The 19,692-nt window shown below is 35.9% G+C and overlaps 1 protein-coding gene across 1 annotated transcript in view; it reads right to left on the bottom strand.

Moving 5' to 3' along the window:
• CHID1 (chitinase domain containing 1) overlaps nucleotides 1-19,692 on the bottom strand; it is a 99,961-nt gene that overhangs the window by 49,056 nt on the left and 31,213 nt on the right. Inside the window, exons 9-10 of the mRNA XM_008919924.2 lie at nucleotides 15,665-15,766; nucleotides 14,266-14,421 (exon numbers count right to left, since the gene is read on the bottom strand). Coding sequence (XP_008918172.2) covers nucleotides 14,266-14,421; nucleotides 15,665-15,766 — 258 coding nt within the window. The remainder of the gene's footprint in view (nucleotides 1-14,265; nucleotides 14,422-15,664; nucleotides 15,767-19,692) is intronic.

The following is a 19,692-nucleotide window of genomic DNA, read 5'->3' on the forward strand; positions in this document are numbered from 1 at the left end:
TCAATGTATCAAAGTTTGTAAAGTATGTAGAAATTGGAATTATAATCACTTTTTTAAACTATGCTTTATCACAGTGAGAGAACATGCCAGGGTATGGCAAATGTTCCATGAGGTGAACATACAAATTAAAAATATGTAGTAGAAATATTAAAGATTTTGAATAAATATCTTAAAAATCACACAGAAAATAGCAAGGCTAAATAAAACAACTTCTAATGAGATTTACACCACTGGTACTGTTATTGGGCTGTCATTTGTTTCCTGCACAGAAGAAATCCATTAAAATGGTCCTCCAGGACTGCTAAAAGATAGTATTATGTATCCTTCTCTGACAAAGATTATTCTTCCTTGGATAGACAGCATTCAAAACTTTTACTCTGTATAATAAGATAATAAGACTTACAATAAGATAAAAATACTTACTTGGAATCTCATCAAAGTAATTTCAAAGTAGGTGAAAATATTACAACATCTCTAGACAATCCTTGAACACATAGTACTCAGACAACCTTCTATTACAGAGAGAACACTATAAAATGACCTTCTTTGTTTAGCTACAATAGAGGAAAATGCTGCCAACTAATATCATGAAGGAAGAGAAAGTATCAAATGCCACCATTTTCAAAAACACATTTTCAAAATCTGAAGCAAGATCCCTTGTTGCACAATATTTCAGGGTTATTCTTAAAAATAAGGAAAAAAAAGGTAAAAAATCCTCTACAGTAAAGTAACTTGCCAAACTCTAAATCTATTTCATTCTTTTAAAGGATGTAAAAATGGTCAAAAAATCTCTCTTTCAACAGGCTATCAAATAAGGCAGAATATTCCATGATTTCCTTTTATTTATTCTCTCCCAGTAGCTCTCGTAACCATAAAGAGAAGAGAACAGAATTGCTCTCCACTGGCGGGCTGGAGAAAGGCTGAGTTCTCTGGATCATTTCATGAGATGATTCTTGCACTGCCACTCGCATGATAAAAATTATGCACCTGAACCAGTGTTAGTATGAAGCACGTTTAAGAAGCAAAAGTTCAGTTTACTTCCCGTGAGAGTGAATTCGTTTTTTTCCCCAACTTTATAGCAATCCTGGTGGAGGCTTTGCTTGTTTAACAGATTCTATATTTGCCATTTTTCCTCTCTGTCAAAAAATGGCAAATTGTCTGGAGAGAAAAGGCAAAGTGACTTCATTCATGAAGATTGCCTTAGTTTATGGTTAAGTATAAAAAATTAGTAAGAGTTTGAAGCTGCAGAATACAAGGCAGGAAGTGACATTAACAGGAAGAGCCTTTAAGAGAAATCAGAGGAGTCAGGAATCAAGAAGAACTAGAGATAATGGAGAGAACTCATTAAATAACTGACTAAATGTATGTAATTAAAGTAATTCAAGAAACTGGAAATTATTAAAAGCTATTATTGGGTAAGGTAAAACACATCTTTGCTTTTGGTGAAAAGATCAGACATTCCTTCTAACTCCTCAAACCCATGAAAGCAAGACAGAAGCATAGCCCAGCTAAGATTTTCAGCTGACAACAAAATATTTATTATCCTATGACTGCAAAGTGTTCTTGAATTTTGCATTACCTATTTCCACCATTACTCCAAACAATGCACCACAGGTGTTTTAAGTGGTACTTTTTCAATTTCAGATTGCTCTACAAAAGCACGAGCTGCATATTGAAATTAATGCCAAGTTGCTTAATCTGTACCAAAAATCTCAGTATTTGCCAAAGTTCAAATGCTCAAGTTCAAAGTTCAAAATGCTCTAGCAGCATTACTCCTAGAAGTAAAATACAAACATGTTTGCTTTTCTAATAGTTCAAATAAAGAAGAGGTTAAATAAATTGCTAAGGTTTCACAGTGAAGTCAACAGCATTGAGAAAGGAAATAAAAAAGAACAGATATAGATCTATTAAAAATTCTGCCTTTTCACCATTATATTCCTTTCCCTTTATAAATATAACCTTGTTTTTTTTATCTTGCTAGCAAAAGGAACAAGGGTCTCTCCACAGACGTCTCTTTGGAATATGTTTTCCTATTATTTGCTTTCCAAGCTCTAGAACAGTTCTAGTCTCATACAACAGCTTGCTTAGGAGGGCATGGGAGGCTTTGCTCCCCCCTGACACAGCACCATCAGTTATCATAGTCAGCATATTGACTGCAAATACCAATTTAACAAAAATACCAACAAAGGAAAAGAAAACATTTGCACAGCACTGTTCTCCCCATATACCATGTTGGCAGTAACCAGTGGTGGAAGACTGAGGGCCTCAGTCTGACAGTCCCAGTAAAGAACATTCTGAAGGTGGGAAGCCTCTGTCCCAATGTCAGGTTATTTAAAGGACAGCTTCGACTTGGAATAATTAAAGCTGTATTTAAACAGAAATAGAAACTGCTCAAAGGAGGTGGAAAAGGCAAGGCAGGTCATCCAGTTAAAAGCACAGCTTCAGGCCATGGATTGGAAAGTTCTGGTCAAAGGTCTCAAATGCATCCCTTCAATTTGATGGTTCTTCCAGGACAAATCTGATGCCATTCCTTTTTTTTCAAATAGTGGAACAATGATTCCAGATAAGGATTCTATTAATCATAATTGTTTTATTATTATATTAAACTTGGAGACATGATTACAGAAAAGTAGTCACTACATTACAACTATGAAAATGGCAAAAAACTAAAGAAAATGGGGGGAAAATGAAGACATTTAGTGCCATTGCACCAGAGCATTATAACATGGTCATCCACAACATATGCCCAATATCCCAATAACTGCAACCACTTGGGTTTTATGCATCCTTAAAAAGATAACTGTACTAAATGGCAAGATGCTCCAGACTTTAACAGCTAGGAAAGATTACATAAACAGAATCATTGCTCCACATACAAATGAGAGCTTTATAAAGAAGTTAAATTCAGTATTTGAGCATTTTGCAGTAAATAAATAGATCATTCTATCACTTATGCCACAATTGTATGTTTTTTCTTTCTTTCTTCAGGGCCCAGTACCTATGTAGAAGCATAGAAACTTTTTTTACCAAACATTACTCAAAATCATTTCTGCAAGGATTTTTCCCATATTTCTGAAAATATTGCTAGTTTAGCTTAGCTACAACTGGCTACTAGAGAATACAATTAGACTATGAAAAAAGATCAGCTTTAAAACTGATATTATAGTACTGAATAAATACACATACCAGCATTTTTCAAATCATGCATTTATATAAATGAGGGAAGGTTAATTTCAAAAGCCTTCTCTTCCCCCATCACTCTTCTTGTCTTTACGTCTGATTTTGTGCCAGCTGAGGACTCATTTTCATGAACAAATAGTTTTTCAGTGGATGCAGGCTTTATGTGTAAAATATGGTAAAATAGATAAATGTTAAAATGTGTTTCTCATTTCTAATAACATTCAAAACAAAGATTCCAAGTTGAAACTTTAATGTAAAAATAAGCTCTGGAATAAAATCATTACCTTGTGAAGAAAGAGTTTTATTGTATTCATCAGTATCTTATAAAAAAAATTCAGCTCAAAAAACATTCTGTTACTAAAATTCAGATACCCAAGAAATCAAAGCTGCCCAAATACTTTAATTGCAGAGATTTCAAAATTCATGCAGGGAGGAAAAGAAACATTTAAATAGCAGATTATTCAATGTCAGAATCCAAGAAATATTTATAACAGTGGTCAAAACATAAACAAGTAAGCAGAAAATATGACCTAGATTAGCTAATACTACTACAGTGGTCTCTGAGCACATTTTGGAATTTGGATACTAAGGAGACAGGAAAAACAGTTTTGGAAATAACTCATTCTTAACATTTTAAACCCTCCATAGGTATCAGAGTGAATTACATTTGACTGCTTCAGTGGATTTTCTACACAGAATGTATATAAATACATTCAGCGTCACAATCCCAAGGACAACTTCTCATCAAATCCATGTGAACAGAAACACTCTAATTTCAAATAAGAAGCTGTCAACATGTAGCAGAACAGAAGGGGTGATCATAAATTGTGTCCATTGCTAAGGGAATTCTAGTAACTAACTGCAGTGAATTTAGAGAAAGTGAATGGAAAAAAAATTATTTAGAATGTAATTCTGAACAGCACATGTGAAAATATGCACATTAATGTCATTTGAAACAAATGGCTCCATGTAATTTTTTCCATACTCTAAAACTACTATTTTTGAAGACATTTACTCTTCCTTACTGCACCTAAAAGAAACCACATCTTTTCCTGTTCAAGTATGAGATTAGTGAGGAATTCTTCAGAACAATTTGTTTCACCTGTTGCCACAGACTCCCTACTGCTTAAATCTATCTACTAATGCACTTGAAGATTTTATGTTCCTAATCCACTCATATTTAAACATCTCTTTCTCACAGTACTATAAAACAGATTCTAATAAAATACTATTTATCTTGGAAGACATTCCTGTACATACTAATGGATGCTATCAGGCCTTCATTATGCAGCTTGAAAACGACCATCTCACAAAAGACCAATGGCAAATGGTTTCTTTGCAAATTTACACTGGGTTACTTTAAGGCAAGCTCATGATTCAGTATCAGATTTTTGCTTTAGAAACCCACAGATTTTCAATTATTCTTAATACATTTGCTGAATAAATGCTGCCAGTCAACTACAGGGTTCCAGGCACATCTTATTCTTAATATTCCTATTACGGATTTTCTCAAGGAAGACTCTAGGGGTAAGAAGCAAGATGAAAACTCTTCATTTTTTGAAAGAGGTTTTCAGCTCTGATTGAAATGTATTGGTGGAGCTCTCTCTAAGCTTGACATACTACCATCAGCAGAACAGGGTTTTTTTTTTCTTTTTTTTTTTTTTAATCTGAGGAGAGACTAAATTTACTTTATATTTAGCAAGCACCTTAGTTTCTCCTGACTCAAATTTAAACTGATTTTCTTAAGACAAAACTTGTTTTAGTGGACAGTTTCCATCACCAGATTGATCAGTTTTCTTTCATGATTACATTTGTGAGGAAGAATAAAAAAAAAAAAAACAAGCTAAAATACTCTTGAATATAATTGTTTCTAAATCAGAAAAAGTATCCCACAGATACCGCTGTACTTGGCTATGCCTTTAAATGGAAGCACTGTGTCTGTTGCCCTCATCAACTCATAGTTCTAAAAATCTTATAACTGGCATCTTCAAGTAAGGCTCACAGAGACACAGACACTTAAGATTTAAACCTTTGCAACATGATATCCACCTTACACATACAGATGCTTATAAGATTGTTTTTCAGGGTCAACTATAAGAGAAATTACAAATGACAAACAATTTATCCTAAATTCATCTTTTACTATTCTACCCATTCCCATGTCTTCTAATTCATGTTCTCAAAGGTACACACATCAACAAAAAGAGAATTTTTCATGAGTCTTTCAATATGCAAACTCAAGTACAGAAACAAAATGAAGATAAACTAAACACTTAAGAATGCCTAGACTCAGCTAAGACATGTTGTCCAAAAAAAGAAGGGTTAAAAATCCAAAGAAACTAGACTTTTAATTTGTAAGTAAGCAGCGATCAAGGTGATATGAGACCCTCACATCATATTTATAACTCAGAATCAACTGCAGAGACACAACGCTCCCCATAAATCTTTCTTCATGTATTCACTGGGTAATGAGGGCTCAGCAATGACAGTTTGCAATGACCATAGTGGTTTCCCAGGTTTGGTACATAAAGGTCTCCCTAAAGAGGCATGCCTCATTGATTTCTCTCCATACACTTATAATCCACAAATGCTAAAACCTAGGACCAATTCTATAGATTATTATTCCCAAAAGCAATCTTGACAATTTCTGCTGTTAATACTAAAATATATTCCACTTCTATATTGAGTTTTCTCAAACTGTGTAGTGTCTCATTACTATAAAATGTAGAATCTAGTGAAATGTAACTATACATATATCCATTAAAACATATTCAAAGCAGTGCAAGAATATGGCAAGTGACAGCTTCATTGACTTTTACCTTTCTTGGTTTATGGTTCCAAGTGATCAGTGTATTATGCACAGACCTCGAACCCACAACTACTTCTCAGTTGGAAACATCTTATTTTCCTAAGTTACTAGGGCTCAAAGCCCAGGACTCACAGACATTTGCTTTCACTCACAGGAAGAAAATAGTCTTGTACACTACTAATGTCTCTAAATTTGGTAAATACAAGGAGATCCTAAAGATAAGATGACTTCCTCTAGGTTTTAACCATTGTAGTACATGAATTTATATTCAAAATTGCAAGCACCATCTGCCATCTACACCCCCATCCTCTATTTAAGGTTGGCAGCAGGACTATCCCCAGTCTTACACAAACTGGATCACAGATCTTACAGGCTCCTATTTAGCCCTCTTGCCCAATCAATATCCTCACTCACCAACAGGGAGGTGAATGTACCTGTTCTGAGCCTGGCAATACAGCTACCTTGCACTTCACACGAAATACCATTCTAGAGGAATTTTCTTTTTCCTCTCAAACCTTAAGGACAGGCAAATAACAAAAGGCAGAAGCTATTTTCAAAAGGTTTAAAAAGATGTAGTATACGGAGATATTTTTACTTTTTTTCAAAGACAGTTTCTTTCTAAAATAGTGTAACTAACCTGAAATTTGGTTTAAACAATGAAATGCCACACATAAAACATATAAGAAATGGGTAACTATTTAGGATATATAGATATATTTTGGGCATCATCTTGTAGATTTCATTGAGTTTCCAAATAACTAATTTGTAATAATTTCCATAATACTGTATTTTTTTCTAAAAGTAGATGAAGCATCAGAGTCTGCCTTGATTTCCATTTTAGCCATGAACAACATTGCATTCCAGTAAAATTCTGAAATGCAACTCTCCTAGTTCTAGAGCACAAAATCCAAAAACTTACTTTAGCTCTAATTTATTACTCAGCATTTCTAGATCCATTCTCCTAACAGAGACATGAATCAATTTAGGGCGGAAAAACTGCACTCTGCTTGCTGGCATTACTGATATACTGAAATATCTCATAAAATCATAAAGGAAAAATTTATTGGGCCTTGTACCAATACTGAATGTTATCACCAGAAACAGTATTCAATCATCTGCCATGTAATTCCAAGTGTAAACAAGCTGTTTGCACAAATCAAAAGCTGTTAATGTTGTGGAACATACCTGGAGTTCTGTTACTTCAAAGACTATATAGCTATAATGCCCCATTACTATTTCCTGCAAGTATCGCTTCAAGCCTATTCCTAAATCTTACATATTTCCACACTGGCTTTTCCCTCAGTTATTGAGTCCTTCCATTGGTAATTAGATGACTCTGCACACTTTGCTGCAGTAATTGCTACTTTTCTCTGGAATTGCAGTAAACATGCACATTTATTCTTGCCTTCTGAAAGAACTATGCTCCCAAAATATCCTTGAGAAATGTAAAAATATTTTTACAGACATTTTCCCGCTGCCTTACGTGAAGAATAATCTATGTAACTTTACCTTTACATTTTTATTATTTGTACTTATGTGCTTAAAAGCACTGTGTCAAAATGAAAGGAGGCATTTGGATTGTGTGATTCTGCCTATATCAAACTTACAGTTCATATCAGGATGGAGCTTCTACCATAAAAACTAGCACCACACCTCAGTCTGCATCGTTGAGCAGTCTCAGAGTGCATAAAATATTTGCCTTTTTTGGATGAAACAACTGCAGAGGCACTCTGACTGCTAATGAGTTTCAGCCCATAAGACCAAACTAGAGTCATTCCAAAGAAAGAAGCCCCCAAGACTCATTGTGTAAGCTCTAGGTCCCTGGCACCACTTTTGTGGCAGTCTGTTTGACAGCATACAAATAGCCAAGTAATAAAGACATGACTTCATTTAAAAAAAAAAAAAAGAAAGAAAAGAAGAGGCACAAAAAACTGTGCTTTAGCAGGAATTACTTTATGTTTCAGAGCTTTCTTTGGAAGTTGTGCTCTTTAGCAAGTGAAGGAGCATATAGTTGTCTTCCTCTAAATTCAACAAATTGAAATTTCATTTGAATTACCAAGAAAGTTCATTCCAACTTTTAAAACAATGCTGATGATATTCAGATCAGTTTCAAAAACCCTATCTTGATTTTAAATCTGTTTCCCCAGTAATCATGGCAATTCAATTCACTGAAGAAACCAATGTTAAAATTAGATAATAAGGATTGCAAGATCAGTTTAAGATTAGAAAAACTCCAAGCTACTTGCTCTTGAAATAAAAGTTGGTCTGTTAAAAAAAACAAAAACAAGCATAACATCAAACAATGCCCCTCCTTCAACAAAATACAAATGATCTCATTACTGTCACTTTTGTAGTAAGAGAATAGACAATCAGTCTAAAATTCCAGTTTCTTGTTTCTTTTTTTTTTTTTTCCTCCCCTCAAGAAAAGGTCAAAAACTCTCCCTGGTTAGAAATAAGAGAAAAATATATCCAGCTGCCTGCAGCCAAGACTTTAGCCTATGCATCCATCACTGCCTTCTAGGTCCCAGGGCAGGCTACACCCAGGCTGCTGTCTTTTGGCTCCAAAAGAAGACTTCATGCTTTCAGAATCAGAAGCTTCCCAGAGGAATCTACAATGCATATGGTCCAACAAGTCAGCACAGTGCACTTAGCCAGCTCTAGGCTAACTTACATAAAGACACTATGCATTTTCAGAAAGCTCTTAACACACATCCCCAATTGATTTGCAATGGAACTGAACACAATGAGTACCTTGTGAGGGACAGCCAACACCAAGTAAAAATGAATCATTATCTTTTCAGCACAGGGCATGAGAGAGGATGGGGCAATGGGAGCTGAGGGATTCATAGTGGAGTGATCTGGACACGTACATAGTGTTATCTGTTCTATGTTCTTTGATAATCATCACATATTTGAAGAGATTCAGTCAGAGTTAGTAGTGGTTTTAAGTCTACTACTGGTGATCTCACAAGCCCAAATAAGGTTACCAAAGGCATGAATGTCTTTCACTCTACACTGGGTGCAGACACCCATATACAAATCTAGGAACACAAGTAAATTTAATTTACAGTAAAGGTTTCTGGCTCTTCTCTTTGTTTTAAACCACAGAAGTAATTTTACTAATTTCATCATGCTATCTTCTAATCATTAGAGTACAACAATGAGACAGTAAAGAACTTTATCCTTATTATTTTGTCAACACTTAACTGCCTAAATATTGCCTCCAGCAAATTTGCTATCAGAAAAAGATCCTGAGACACAGAGAAGAGCTCATTTTTAAAGCAGATGCACTGAGATACACACACTCCCTCATAGCCAATATGTCATTGTACAACTGAACTTCAGAACCAATCATTTGCTTAATAAACAAAAGCCACCTTTTCCTCATTTCAAAAGAAATAAGGAATATGTTTTACATTAAGAACAACTAATATAGCTTTTGTATTTATCATCATATTTACAACTTGGATAAGCTGAAATATGACCATAAATTTACTTCATAAGATGTTCTATCCAACCTACGTGAATCAACAAGTCTTACACTTTCAGCTAACAGCTCACACTCACCTTCCATTCCTAAAGGGAGGGAGGGACAGATATACCATGGAAGCCACACATAACAGAATACCCCAGAGGGAATTTAATAGAATAAACCTTTTGAAACACTCCTGAAATATTTAGACATTTGTAATATAGAAATAACTTCTGATTTCAGGCCCAGTTGTAACTTCCTCCCATCACTGCCATGATTTTACCATCTGACCCAGCAGTACAGTTTAAGAAGAAAGAGCTTAACAGTTTCTCCAATGAAGAGGAGAGCTGGTCAACAGGTCAAGGCATTCAGTCCTACAGAGCTAATTGGACAATCAGTTTACTTGAAATACCAGTATCTCCCCAACATTATATAACCAATGAGAAAAACGGATTAAATCAGGAGACAGAATCCTGGCATAGAGGGAAGTAATGGAAATCCTGGGAGAATTACAGTATGAAGAGAAATGTTGCAAAACCCTTGCAGCTTGAAGAGTAAAAGTGTTCCTGGCAGTAGCTTTTTTGCTACCTTCTGTAAGACAAAATCATGAGTCACAGTTGGCCCAAATATTCTTAAATCGCTGCTAATAAAGACACTGCCATGATAATTCAGAGAAAAAGTTCACCTCTAACTGTTTCTAAGTACCACTTTTTATTACCTGCTATTTACAAAATGGCAGGCAGCCAATAAAATTCTCAGTAGAACTCTATATCCTCATATTGCTTGCAAGTCATCTTATTTTCTATCTCTGAATAGCACAATGCATTGTCAAATTAGTTTCTCCCTTGCTTCATCTGGCAATTTATTATATCAATCTTCTTAGATGTTTAAAATTAACATAAAAATCCCCATTCAGATTACTTTAAATAAAATGTAAGCATACACAGCACTGTTTCAAAATAATGGAATTATTCACATAACTATTTTCAATAGCTAAGGCTGGAACAAAAGCAGATTGAATGCAGAATATACTCAAAAGTTATATACAGTCAAGTGAAACATTAGAGATGTATCTTCCCTCTTTCAACACTATACAAAAAAAAGTGACAAAATAATACATTAAATAATACTTTACTTAAATAATACATTACATAATAATAATACATTAAACTTACAGGGATATGCTCAATAAAGAAGCTTGATTTATTAAAGGTAAGCAACACCATCGCCATATGACAGCTTTTGATTTACATTTCTTTTAATTCACAGCTGGCAATGAAGTCTGTCAGTTCCCCTTTGGTCCAGGTCACAACAGATATAGATTTTAGATGGTGTGGAATGAAAAACACCACTACACTGTTGTCTAATCCCCCACCGTTGTCTAATTCTCCCGTGAGGATATAAAACAAAACTGCAACTGATATATAATGTCCCAATGATAAGGAGAGATTCTGTAGAGCAGATAGCTAAAGGCGAAAAATGTACACTGCAAGTAAGAGCTCGTGAGATTGAGGGGCTTGCTGACCTACTACAGGTCTCTGAAAAGGACTCAAAGATTCCTCAGAAAGACTAAACAATTTCTTAAGCTTCAGGGTATACTGAAGAATTATTCACCCAAGACATACACTTTTGAGGTGAACAGGAAAATACTGTCAGGTTGCATATCAACAGAGGACATGCTGGAACCAGCTGATCATTAGAACAGCAAGTCAGCAGCACCAGATGGTTATGTTCAGATTTCAATACAGTGGAAAGTTATAATGACTGCATCTTAGCAATTCAGACACCTGATTCTTGACAGCCAGGGGGCAGAAAACAGTGCCAGAAGCACTAGAGATGATTTGGGAATCACAGACACAAAACCTTTATTTCCAGCTTAGGATTTCATACAAATTATGTCCCAGTGAAATACACTTGAACGTAGCTTCCTTCCACATAACCCACAATGGCACTTGGTTGATTACAGCACCAGAATGTGCTATAATCTCTGAGATTGACTCATTGTATCAACAAGTCATAGTTGTCACTGAGTTGCAAGACAAACACATTGTTACTGCAGTTATAGAAACTGTAGTTCCTACTGTAACAACCAAGGACAAACTATCTTGTGCTGTAAGAGAAAAATTGTTTTCATTTCATTTAATCCTGAGATACAGATATATATACATGCAAGCATATAGGTATACACCTATTACTTCTTATGATGTGTATGAAGGAAACAGGATATTACACAGAAAGGTTGTATATCTTTTCAAGTACTTCTACCTTTAGATTACATTCTGCAATAAAAAACACTGCCAAATAATATTTTATGCAAACAGGGATTCTACTGTAAGTTATTTTATGAATTTCTGGACTGAAAAAATATGCAGTGAATGAAATCTACCTATGTTCAGAGCCTCTTTCCATCACCTAATTCCTATCCTAAAGAAAAACAAAAACATGAGACCAGCAAAGGTTTCTGCATTCTGCGTGCAATCCTATGTATATGCTTTACTAATAATCTATTTAAGTGCATAATACATTGACATAAAACAACTTGAGAATATACAGTTTGCCACTGAATCTTGCAGTTTTCCATCCTTGTTCTTAAAGAGGGTCAGACTCCCATGAATACGCTTCAACAAAACAGTGTGCACCTTACAGTGTGTCAAGGAGCACTTGTTGGGTACTTGTACAAGCAATAAATTTCAGATGCAAAAACTTAAGCAGAAATCTACAACGAAGTTGATACTCACCATACTGCATTTAACTGAACACATTTTGAATTAATTTTAATACCAGTACTTTAGCTTGACGTCACTATCGCTACAATATATGGAGGGTGCCTTAAAGGAGTCATGAATCAATCTTCAAAACTTCTGGCAGGCCAAAGGACTTCCTTACAAACCACCGTATACCAATTAAGTGGCAGAAAGTTCATTTTACATAAAAAACCTTTTCCCCCCCATTTTCTCTATGTCAGAAGCTTGGCCTATTTTGAAGCTGTTTTACCTTGAATCTATTTTTAGTATTATAATTTTACTATTACATTATTACATGTGACATATACAGCAAAGACTAATCCATAACTGTGCATGCTCGAAACTATATTTCTGGAAAAATAAACTTAACCATTGACTGGTGGGTAAGGTAGCAATTGAAAATGAGTGTGTTTTATGTACAAACTCAAAGTCTCTTAAAGATTTTGTCCAGAACCTTGCTCCTGGTAGATATCTGAAAAACTACAATCATATGATCTGTCAATGAAGAATATGTTAACAGGACCATTCTCTGTATAAAACATATTGTACCACACTGTGTACCAGTGTCCTACTTACAGGTGAATATAGCCTCTTTCAGTAAAAGTTAGAGTAATCATACGTGAGTCTTAGTTAGGCTATTTTTGCCATTAATTAAAAAGCAACATGAATTAATGCTATATGAAATTAATACTATGAAAGGAGAATCTATGAAAAGTAAAAGTAGATGCCACCCTAGTGCTCAGTGTTTTTTCAAGTAGAAACTTCATTTCACAAGTTGCAGTTCAGAAAGAAAAGCAAGAACCTTTTACTCTGCTAGATAGTGCTATACTCCTACTTGCAAAAGGAACTAAATATTACAGTGAAGCTAAATAATTTTGCTGAGCTTGTATAATTAGGTCTGTAAATCAACAATGCTTTCACTATTGAGTATTTCTCCTGCCTAATCACTACAACTAACTTTACAGAAATCATTCTGAAATACTCTCTATATACCTTTTGCTACAGACAATGGCTTTATTTTCCCCTTTTCTGTTATTCAGTCAGATTCAAATACAATTCAGTACTGGCAGAAATCTGTGTCTAGAGTATTATATCCCTGCAAAGAGCCAAGGAGAAGAAGGAAGAAAGCAGAGGCAAGCACAATGATGAGTGTGTGTTTGTGTAACTGAAGGCATGGATGCAAAAATTCAGAGCCCTGACTTACACAATCCACCTCAGATAGTATTTCAATGTCTATAAAACAGTCTGTTATTATATTTAAATATTGTGCGGTAATGAACTTAAGTAACCTCTGAAAGTGAGAACAGTCATCTTGTGTGCTTTAGGTTTGTCACCACTTGGCTTGGTTCTATTTCAAAATATAGTAACAAATTTCTGAACAAACCTGATTTTCCTGCCAAATTCATTTTTCTTCTGGCTTTATGTACTATATCCTGACTGTATTTTTACAAAGCTCGCTGTTATTACAGGTGGTTATTACCCAAAACTAAAACCATTCTCCTCTGAGAATCAATATAAAATTTTAAGCTAGCTTTGGAATATTTCCGTTTATCTTGTTATAGATTTTTTTCTCCAGGTGTGCTTCTTGCAGCTTTTTCTACTGAAAAGAAACTTGATGGCATATTGTTGTCTGAAATCAGTATCAAATTTCAAAGTAAAAGGTAACAACTTCGGGAACCGAGAGAAAAAATCCTTAGGACAACTGCATGAATCCCCAAAATGATAGAGAGCATAAGAAAACACTGCAGAACATTTTAACACAAAGATGGTAACCTGCATGTAAAAACATGGATAGAGGAAAGAGGGAAAACTACACGAATCATTTTTCCACAGGAGTTCTGACAGGATAACTGTGCGATCTATCTGCATTTCTGTACAGTGAAGAGAAGTTACAGGTCTTACTTTAACCAGTGAGCTACTATTTCAGGTGCAGATTTGTCACTTTTGCCATTTCTATGTTGCTAACAAAGCCATATTTCTAAACAAGAATACTTGTGAATTTCTAAGTTTGGTGAGAAAATATATTATACATAAGTACTTACTATCCAGAGAAGTCATACCTGCTACCAAGGATTGGCTCCCCAGAGGGTCCCAAAGCAGAATAGTCCATGCCATAGAAATTCAGCCCTAGAAGTATTTTATTCCTCCATTTTGAATCAGGATCCAGTACTTGAACACAGGCTCGTACCCAGGGAAGGGGGGAATTTGGACCAGGTCTGTCAAGTTAGCAAAAATCAAACAGGTCGTCAGAAGAAGTACATGTTCACTCTCAGCCTTCTCTTTTGGCTTGTGTAATTGTAAAAAAAGCAAATTATGGTACACAAAAATCAGTGAAGATGAGCCTACAATCCTATGAAGGCTAAATGTACATTCTTCAGTGGCTTGAAGTGCTGAGGCACAAAACATGCTTGCCCCACTCTTGACTTTGTCATTCAATTCCAAGGTTCAAGGGCATAAAACTCCTTACGGTGGGTAAGAAGAGGTTTCCCCACAGCACATTTTCTCTGTCACAGGGCCTTGCACAATGCCTACACTATAATTCAAAACTCTGTATGACTTCAGTTTTTTTCCAATACCATCCTCATCCTCAATGTTTTTACTGCCAACTGGCAAAACGTACTGGGACAAAATCCACTATTTACTTACAGAAAGAACCATATAATTATGACTGGTAAGCAAGACAGGTTTCAATGGTAGTTTAACATTTACTTATGGAAAAAACCCTAAAAAGGCAATAACTTAACAAAAAGCTACATTAAGAAAAAGAGTATAGCCTTAATACACAGAGTAATTGAATTGTTATATATATAACAGAATATTGCACTCATTTAATTTCTATCTCTTTGGAGAGGAGACCAGGTTTTCCCTCAAACACTCACTAACATGATAAAAGGCACTCACTAACATGATAAAAGGAGAAGTATAGTCTTACAAATATCAACATCTACTCCCTACTAATTATCTGCCTCAAAGCCTTCATAATATCTGTGCCATTAAAACCCAATATACCAATACAGCAGAGGAATGTTGCTGGAAATCATGTTCATGTCTAAAGGTAGATGAACTATCAATTGTGCTTTAAAGCTAATTTGTTCAACAATGATATGTTGTAGATTATTCGTGTACCTATCCTGCAGAACTGTGCTAAATAACTCAAAACAAAAGAACCTGGCTTGGAAAAGAATAAGTGTCAGGTTATCCTTTTAAAAAGATAAGTTTTTAGCTCGAGTACAAAGTCTCCATAATATCCAAACCTCAAAAATACATTGCTGTTAAAAATGTACTGAGTTATGGGCTTGTTCACAAGTCACCTACCCCAGCTACTAATCTAGAACTTAAGTATGTGGTACAGTCAAAACACACTGTCCACTCTACTAGAAAGAATTAACTCATACTGTAGATTTAATAATGACTTAACAGTTCCTTCAACAATCTCTCAAATGTTAGATGGAGCCTTACCGATGTGGTGCTGAATAGTCATATGTCATGAGACTGAAGCTGTCTACTGCTGAGGCCAACTGATCGAATTCCTTCTTTGTGAACATTCCCGGCTGGTTAGTCCTTCCAAAACAAAGCAAAACAGAAACAAGAGGAAGAGATAAATTACTACAATAACCTGGCTTTACTCTCTCCTTTGGGTTTCATACAATTTGATCACATAAGAAAAATCATTCTGAGGTGGCAAAACGAAAAAAAGATATTTCAGTGCCATTCTTCTAATAAATGTCTAAGAAAAAAAAATAAATTTAATGCTAAGTAGGTTGCCAGTGGGAATAATCATACTGCCACAGCATACTTACCAAATAAGCATTTCTAGCATGGCTACAACACTGATTATAAAGGCTATGGACTAATCAAATTGCCCTAGGTAGCAGTCAATTGAACTCTAAAAGTTTTTACAAAACCTTTAATTGCTTGGTCTGTCAAACTGGTTTTGACACTTACAAAACTAAGTTCTCTGAGGCATACCTAAATAAATGGATGGGTTCAGCTTTTGAGAGAAAAACATAAAGCAAAGATAAATTTTTTATTAATCTCAAAAAGAACAATAATTTCTGTTTATGTTGTACTTAAGAAAGACTATACAAACCTGTTTTCTTTAAACAAAAACAGATCCATTTCTTTCTTTGCAGAGGGGAAAGGGAGGGGAGGAAGAAATCCATTCTATGACCTTCTCTAGACAAAAGTCGAGTAATGCCTTCAGCATATTTTCATATGAAATATGGAAGTATTAAATACTTCCACCTTTCTTTTTGCCTACCCTTGATTTACAAAATATAGCACTGGATTATTATCTACCTTAGTTTCATGGGTGAGAGAGTGTATATTTTGTCAGTTTTGGACTCATACTGGCTTCCTTCAACCATTCAAGCTGGAAACAATTAATTCACACAAGTTGCCTGAAAACACTGAATCTGTTTCAAAGAGAATTTGTGACTTCAAACCAGTAGCACAAATAGCACAGCAGGGAACATAAGCCAGCCTTAATCACATTGCAAAGATTGACTGAACTAAAAAGGAAAAGCTGCTGCCAGGAGAACCATGTCCTCAGCCAGAGGGCTCTGAAGCATGTTAACATGAAACAAATAGGTAGAGAAGTAGCATATTGTCCTAAATAATCCAGGAGAGCAGAGTTTATAGTGGGACACTATAAAAGAAAAGAAAAAGTGAAAAAAAGGTTGTTTAACAGGTACAAAGTCTGTAATGCATTTCTGCTATTCAAGAGGCAGACTTACAGGATTGCACAAGATTCCTCTAGAGAGTAGAGCAGAGAGACTGAAGAATCCAGACCTTCCCAATAATATCAGAAACCAATGCTTGCTCTAGAAATTAGTAGGCAATCCCTGTCTAGACAAGGTACACTTTTAAACCACTCATATTCCATCTTAAATGTAAAAACTAAAGAGATGCTCAGTGACAGATGCAAGTAATAAACAGAAAAATCACATATTTTGACCTTCATCCCTTTTGGATCAGTTTGCAAATTCTACATCCAACAATATGTGCTGAGTGGATCACCAGAGCATAACAGTGTTCATTTATCAGTTTACAAGGACACTTTTTGTTCCATTGCACTGGAAAAGAGGTGAACAGAATACAGGTTACAAAGAGGGGCAGATTAAATCACATAACATGCCTGTTGTGTTACAAGAGAGCAAAGCATGAACGATATGTGCAAGACAGGTCAATGAACCCAACCAAACATACCCTGGATTATGGAGCTGTAATCTGTATGAAGCATAGCGGTGTTGTGGAAGTCTCAAATTGTCAGAAACAGTGATATACTGGTCCTGTGAAGGAGCAATCCCATTCCTTTCCTTCCAGGGTTTTAACAAATTAAAACAAATCCTCACATCTTGAACCTATTGGGTTTTTGTATAGTTATCTGCTTGTCATTTAATGTAATTGCAAACTACAGTTGTTCTACAAGAATTAGAAAAAAAAAATCAAACAAATCTTTGAAACAATGTCATGGCAACTTGGATGTCTGTAGGCAAAACAATTCCCCAGTGCAAACTCCAGCAAAACACATTTTCATTAAATTGATTGTGATTACTCAGGAGGGGAAAAGCATAAAAAGTAATTATAATGTGTATTAGGTATTAGGGCAAGTTGGATTGCTTTATAGATTAAGCTAGGTACTACTTAATTGAAATTTGCATGTGTAACTTAAGAAGAAACACACAGGTTAAAATGGATATTCTCATCATTTTCTCCAAAGCAGTCTTGTAACTCAACTACTTCCATGACATAGGAAAGCCATCTAAGTGACAAGGGCATAAATTTCCAACTTGGAACAAACCCAGCAGCAATGAATACGCTTTGTCCATTCACGTATAGTGTTAAAATACCACCACTCTTCATAAAAAAGCAAGCACCACTCACCATTTCAATGGCAAGTACCACCAGTCAACTCTGCTATAGTCAAGCCCTTTGGGAAACTGTCCACTGCAGCAAAAACCAGACTATTTGATTCGTGCCTTTAGAATTGTTCTGAGTCAAGAAAACTGGCACTCAAAGATAAAACCTAAATATTTTTCAACAGCTATTATGCTTAAAATTTGAAGCTTTCCAATCATTCTGATATTTAATTGTAAACTTAGCTCGAGTAGGTATGTTCTACTGACTACTTTGTTGAGAAACCCAGCACAAAGAAATTCAAGAGAGTTGGCACAGAATATGTGAAGTCCATAAAAATAATATTTCCCATATCTAAGTCAAAAGCCTGTCATTCTTTTAAACCCTGAATACCATTTCCAAAATATTCAGTGAAGTGGCAGAAATTTCATCATCGGCATTTATTAGCTCTGTACAATATACACAGAATCATCGAATATGCTCAGTTGGAAGGGACCCACAAGGATCATTGAGTCCAACTCCAGGCCCTGCACAGGACCCCCCAAGAGTCACACCACGTGCCTGAGAGTATTGTTGAAACACGTCTTGAACTCTGGCAGGCTTGGCCCTATGACCTCTGAATATTTCCAGTCTTCTAAACTGAGACAGACTGCTTTCACTTGGGATTGTTTTTTAGCATGGCATGTTTCATTTTAAAACTTTCTCAAGAAGATTTAAGAGACACTGTGGAAGGAGAGGAAAAAATAACAACTGAGTTTGCTCTGTAAATCTGTTCTTAAAACTCCCATCGGTCTTGAGCATCCCAGGGCTCCTTTCAGCCCCTCTGCAAAACCAGATCCAAACCCTTCCCCCAACATCCTGAAATTCCTCCAGAGCTGGGAGAAGGATGATGATGGAGGAGGGATGCCCCAGGTGGCAGAGTCCAGGGCCCCAGAGCTCCAGGCCCCGGAGGTGTCCTGGTGCCGGGACACGATCCCCGGGCAGCGCCGTTCCACAGAGCGCGGGGTTGGGGAGGCCACACGAGCGATGGGACCGGAGGCACTCGGGGGATCGAGGCCCCTGACCCGGACGTAGTGCAGGGCACCGTGGTTTTTTTTTCAGTAACTTGTATTCAACAAAATACATGAACGTGAACTGTAATCAACAGAAAAACTGAACTATATAAACTGAATCTATAACCAAACCTGCTCCTCAGTGTGTCCCCCAGAAGAAACACACAATAGGGATAAGAAAAGGATAAGACCAATTTTCTGGAATTGCTGAAAACCCTCGCCTTACACTATAAACCAGAACCATTTTTTTTTCTTTTTAGTTCTGAGATGCTTGGTTTTCTTTTGCTGTTAAATAGGCCTTAAACTTGCTCAGGCAACTTCTCATAGTTACAAGTTTGGTTTGTGCTATTACTGAAAAAGCACTGGAGTTTTTAGCTCCGTTCAAGGCAGTTTCAATGTGGCAGTGCAGTATTATGTCTGAACCTATATGATCAGGCATTATATTGTATTATTATGTCTTCCTTACCCATTATGCTCTCAATGTTTCCAGGAAAGAGAGCTTCTCTAGCAATGATAAGTACTCTGGTGAAAAGAAAATGCAAAGCTAGGAAGTGTTAAGACTCGAGTCATCACTCA

Source organism: Manacus vitellinus, unplaced genomic scaffold (genome assembly GCF_001715985.3).
Source record: "Manacus vitellinus isolate BGI_N305 unplaced genomic scaffold, ASM171598v3 scaffold_59_pilon, whole genome shotgun sequence".
Classification (NCBI taxonomy): Eukaryota; Metazoa; Chordata; class Aves; order Passeriformes; family Pipridae; genus Manacus; species Manacus vitellinus.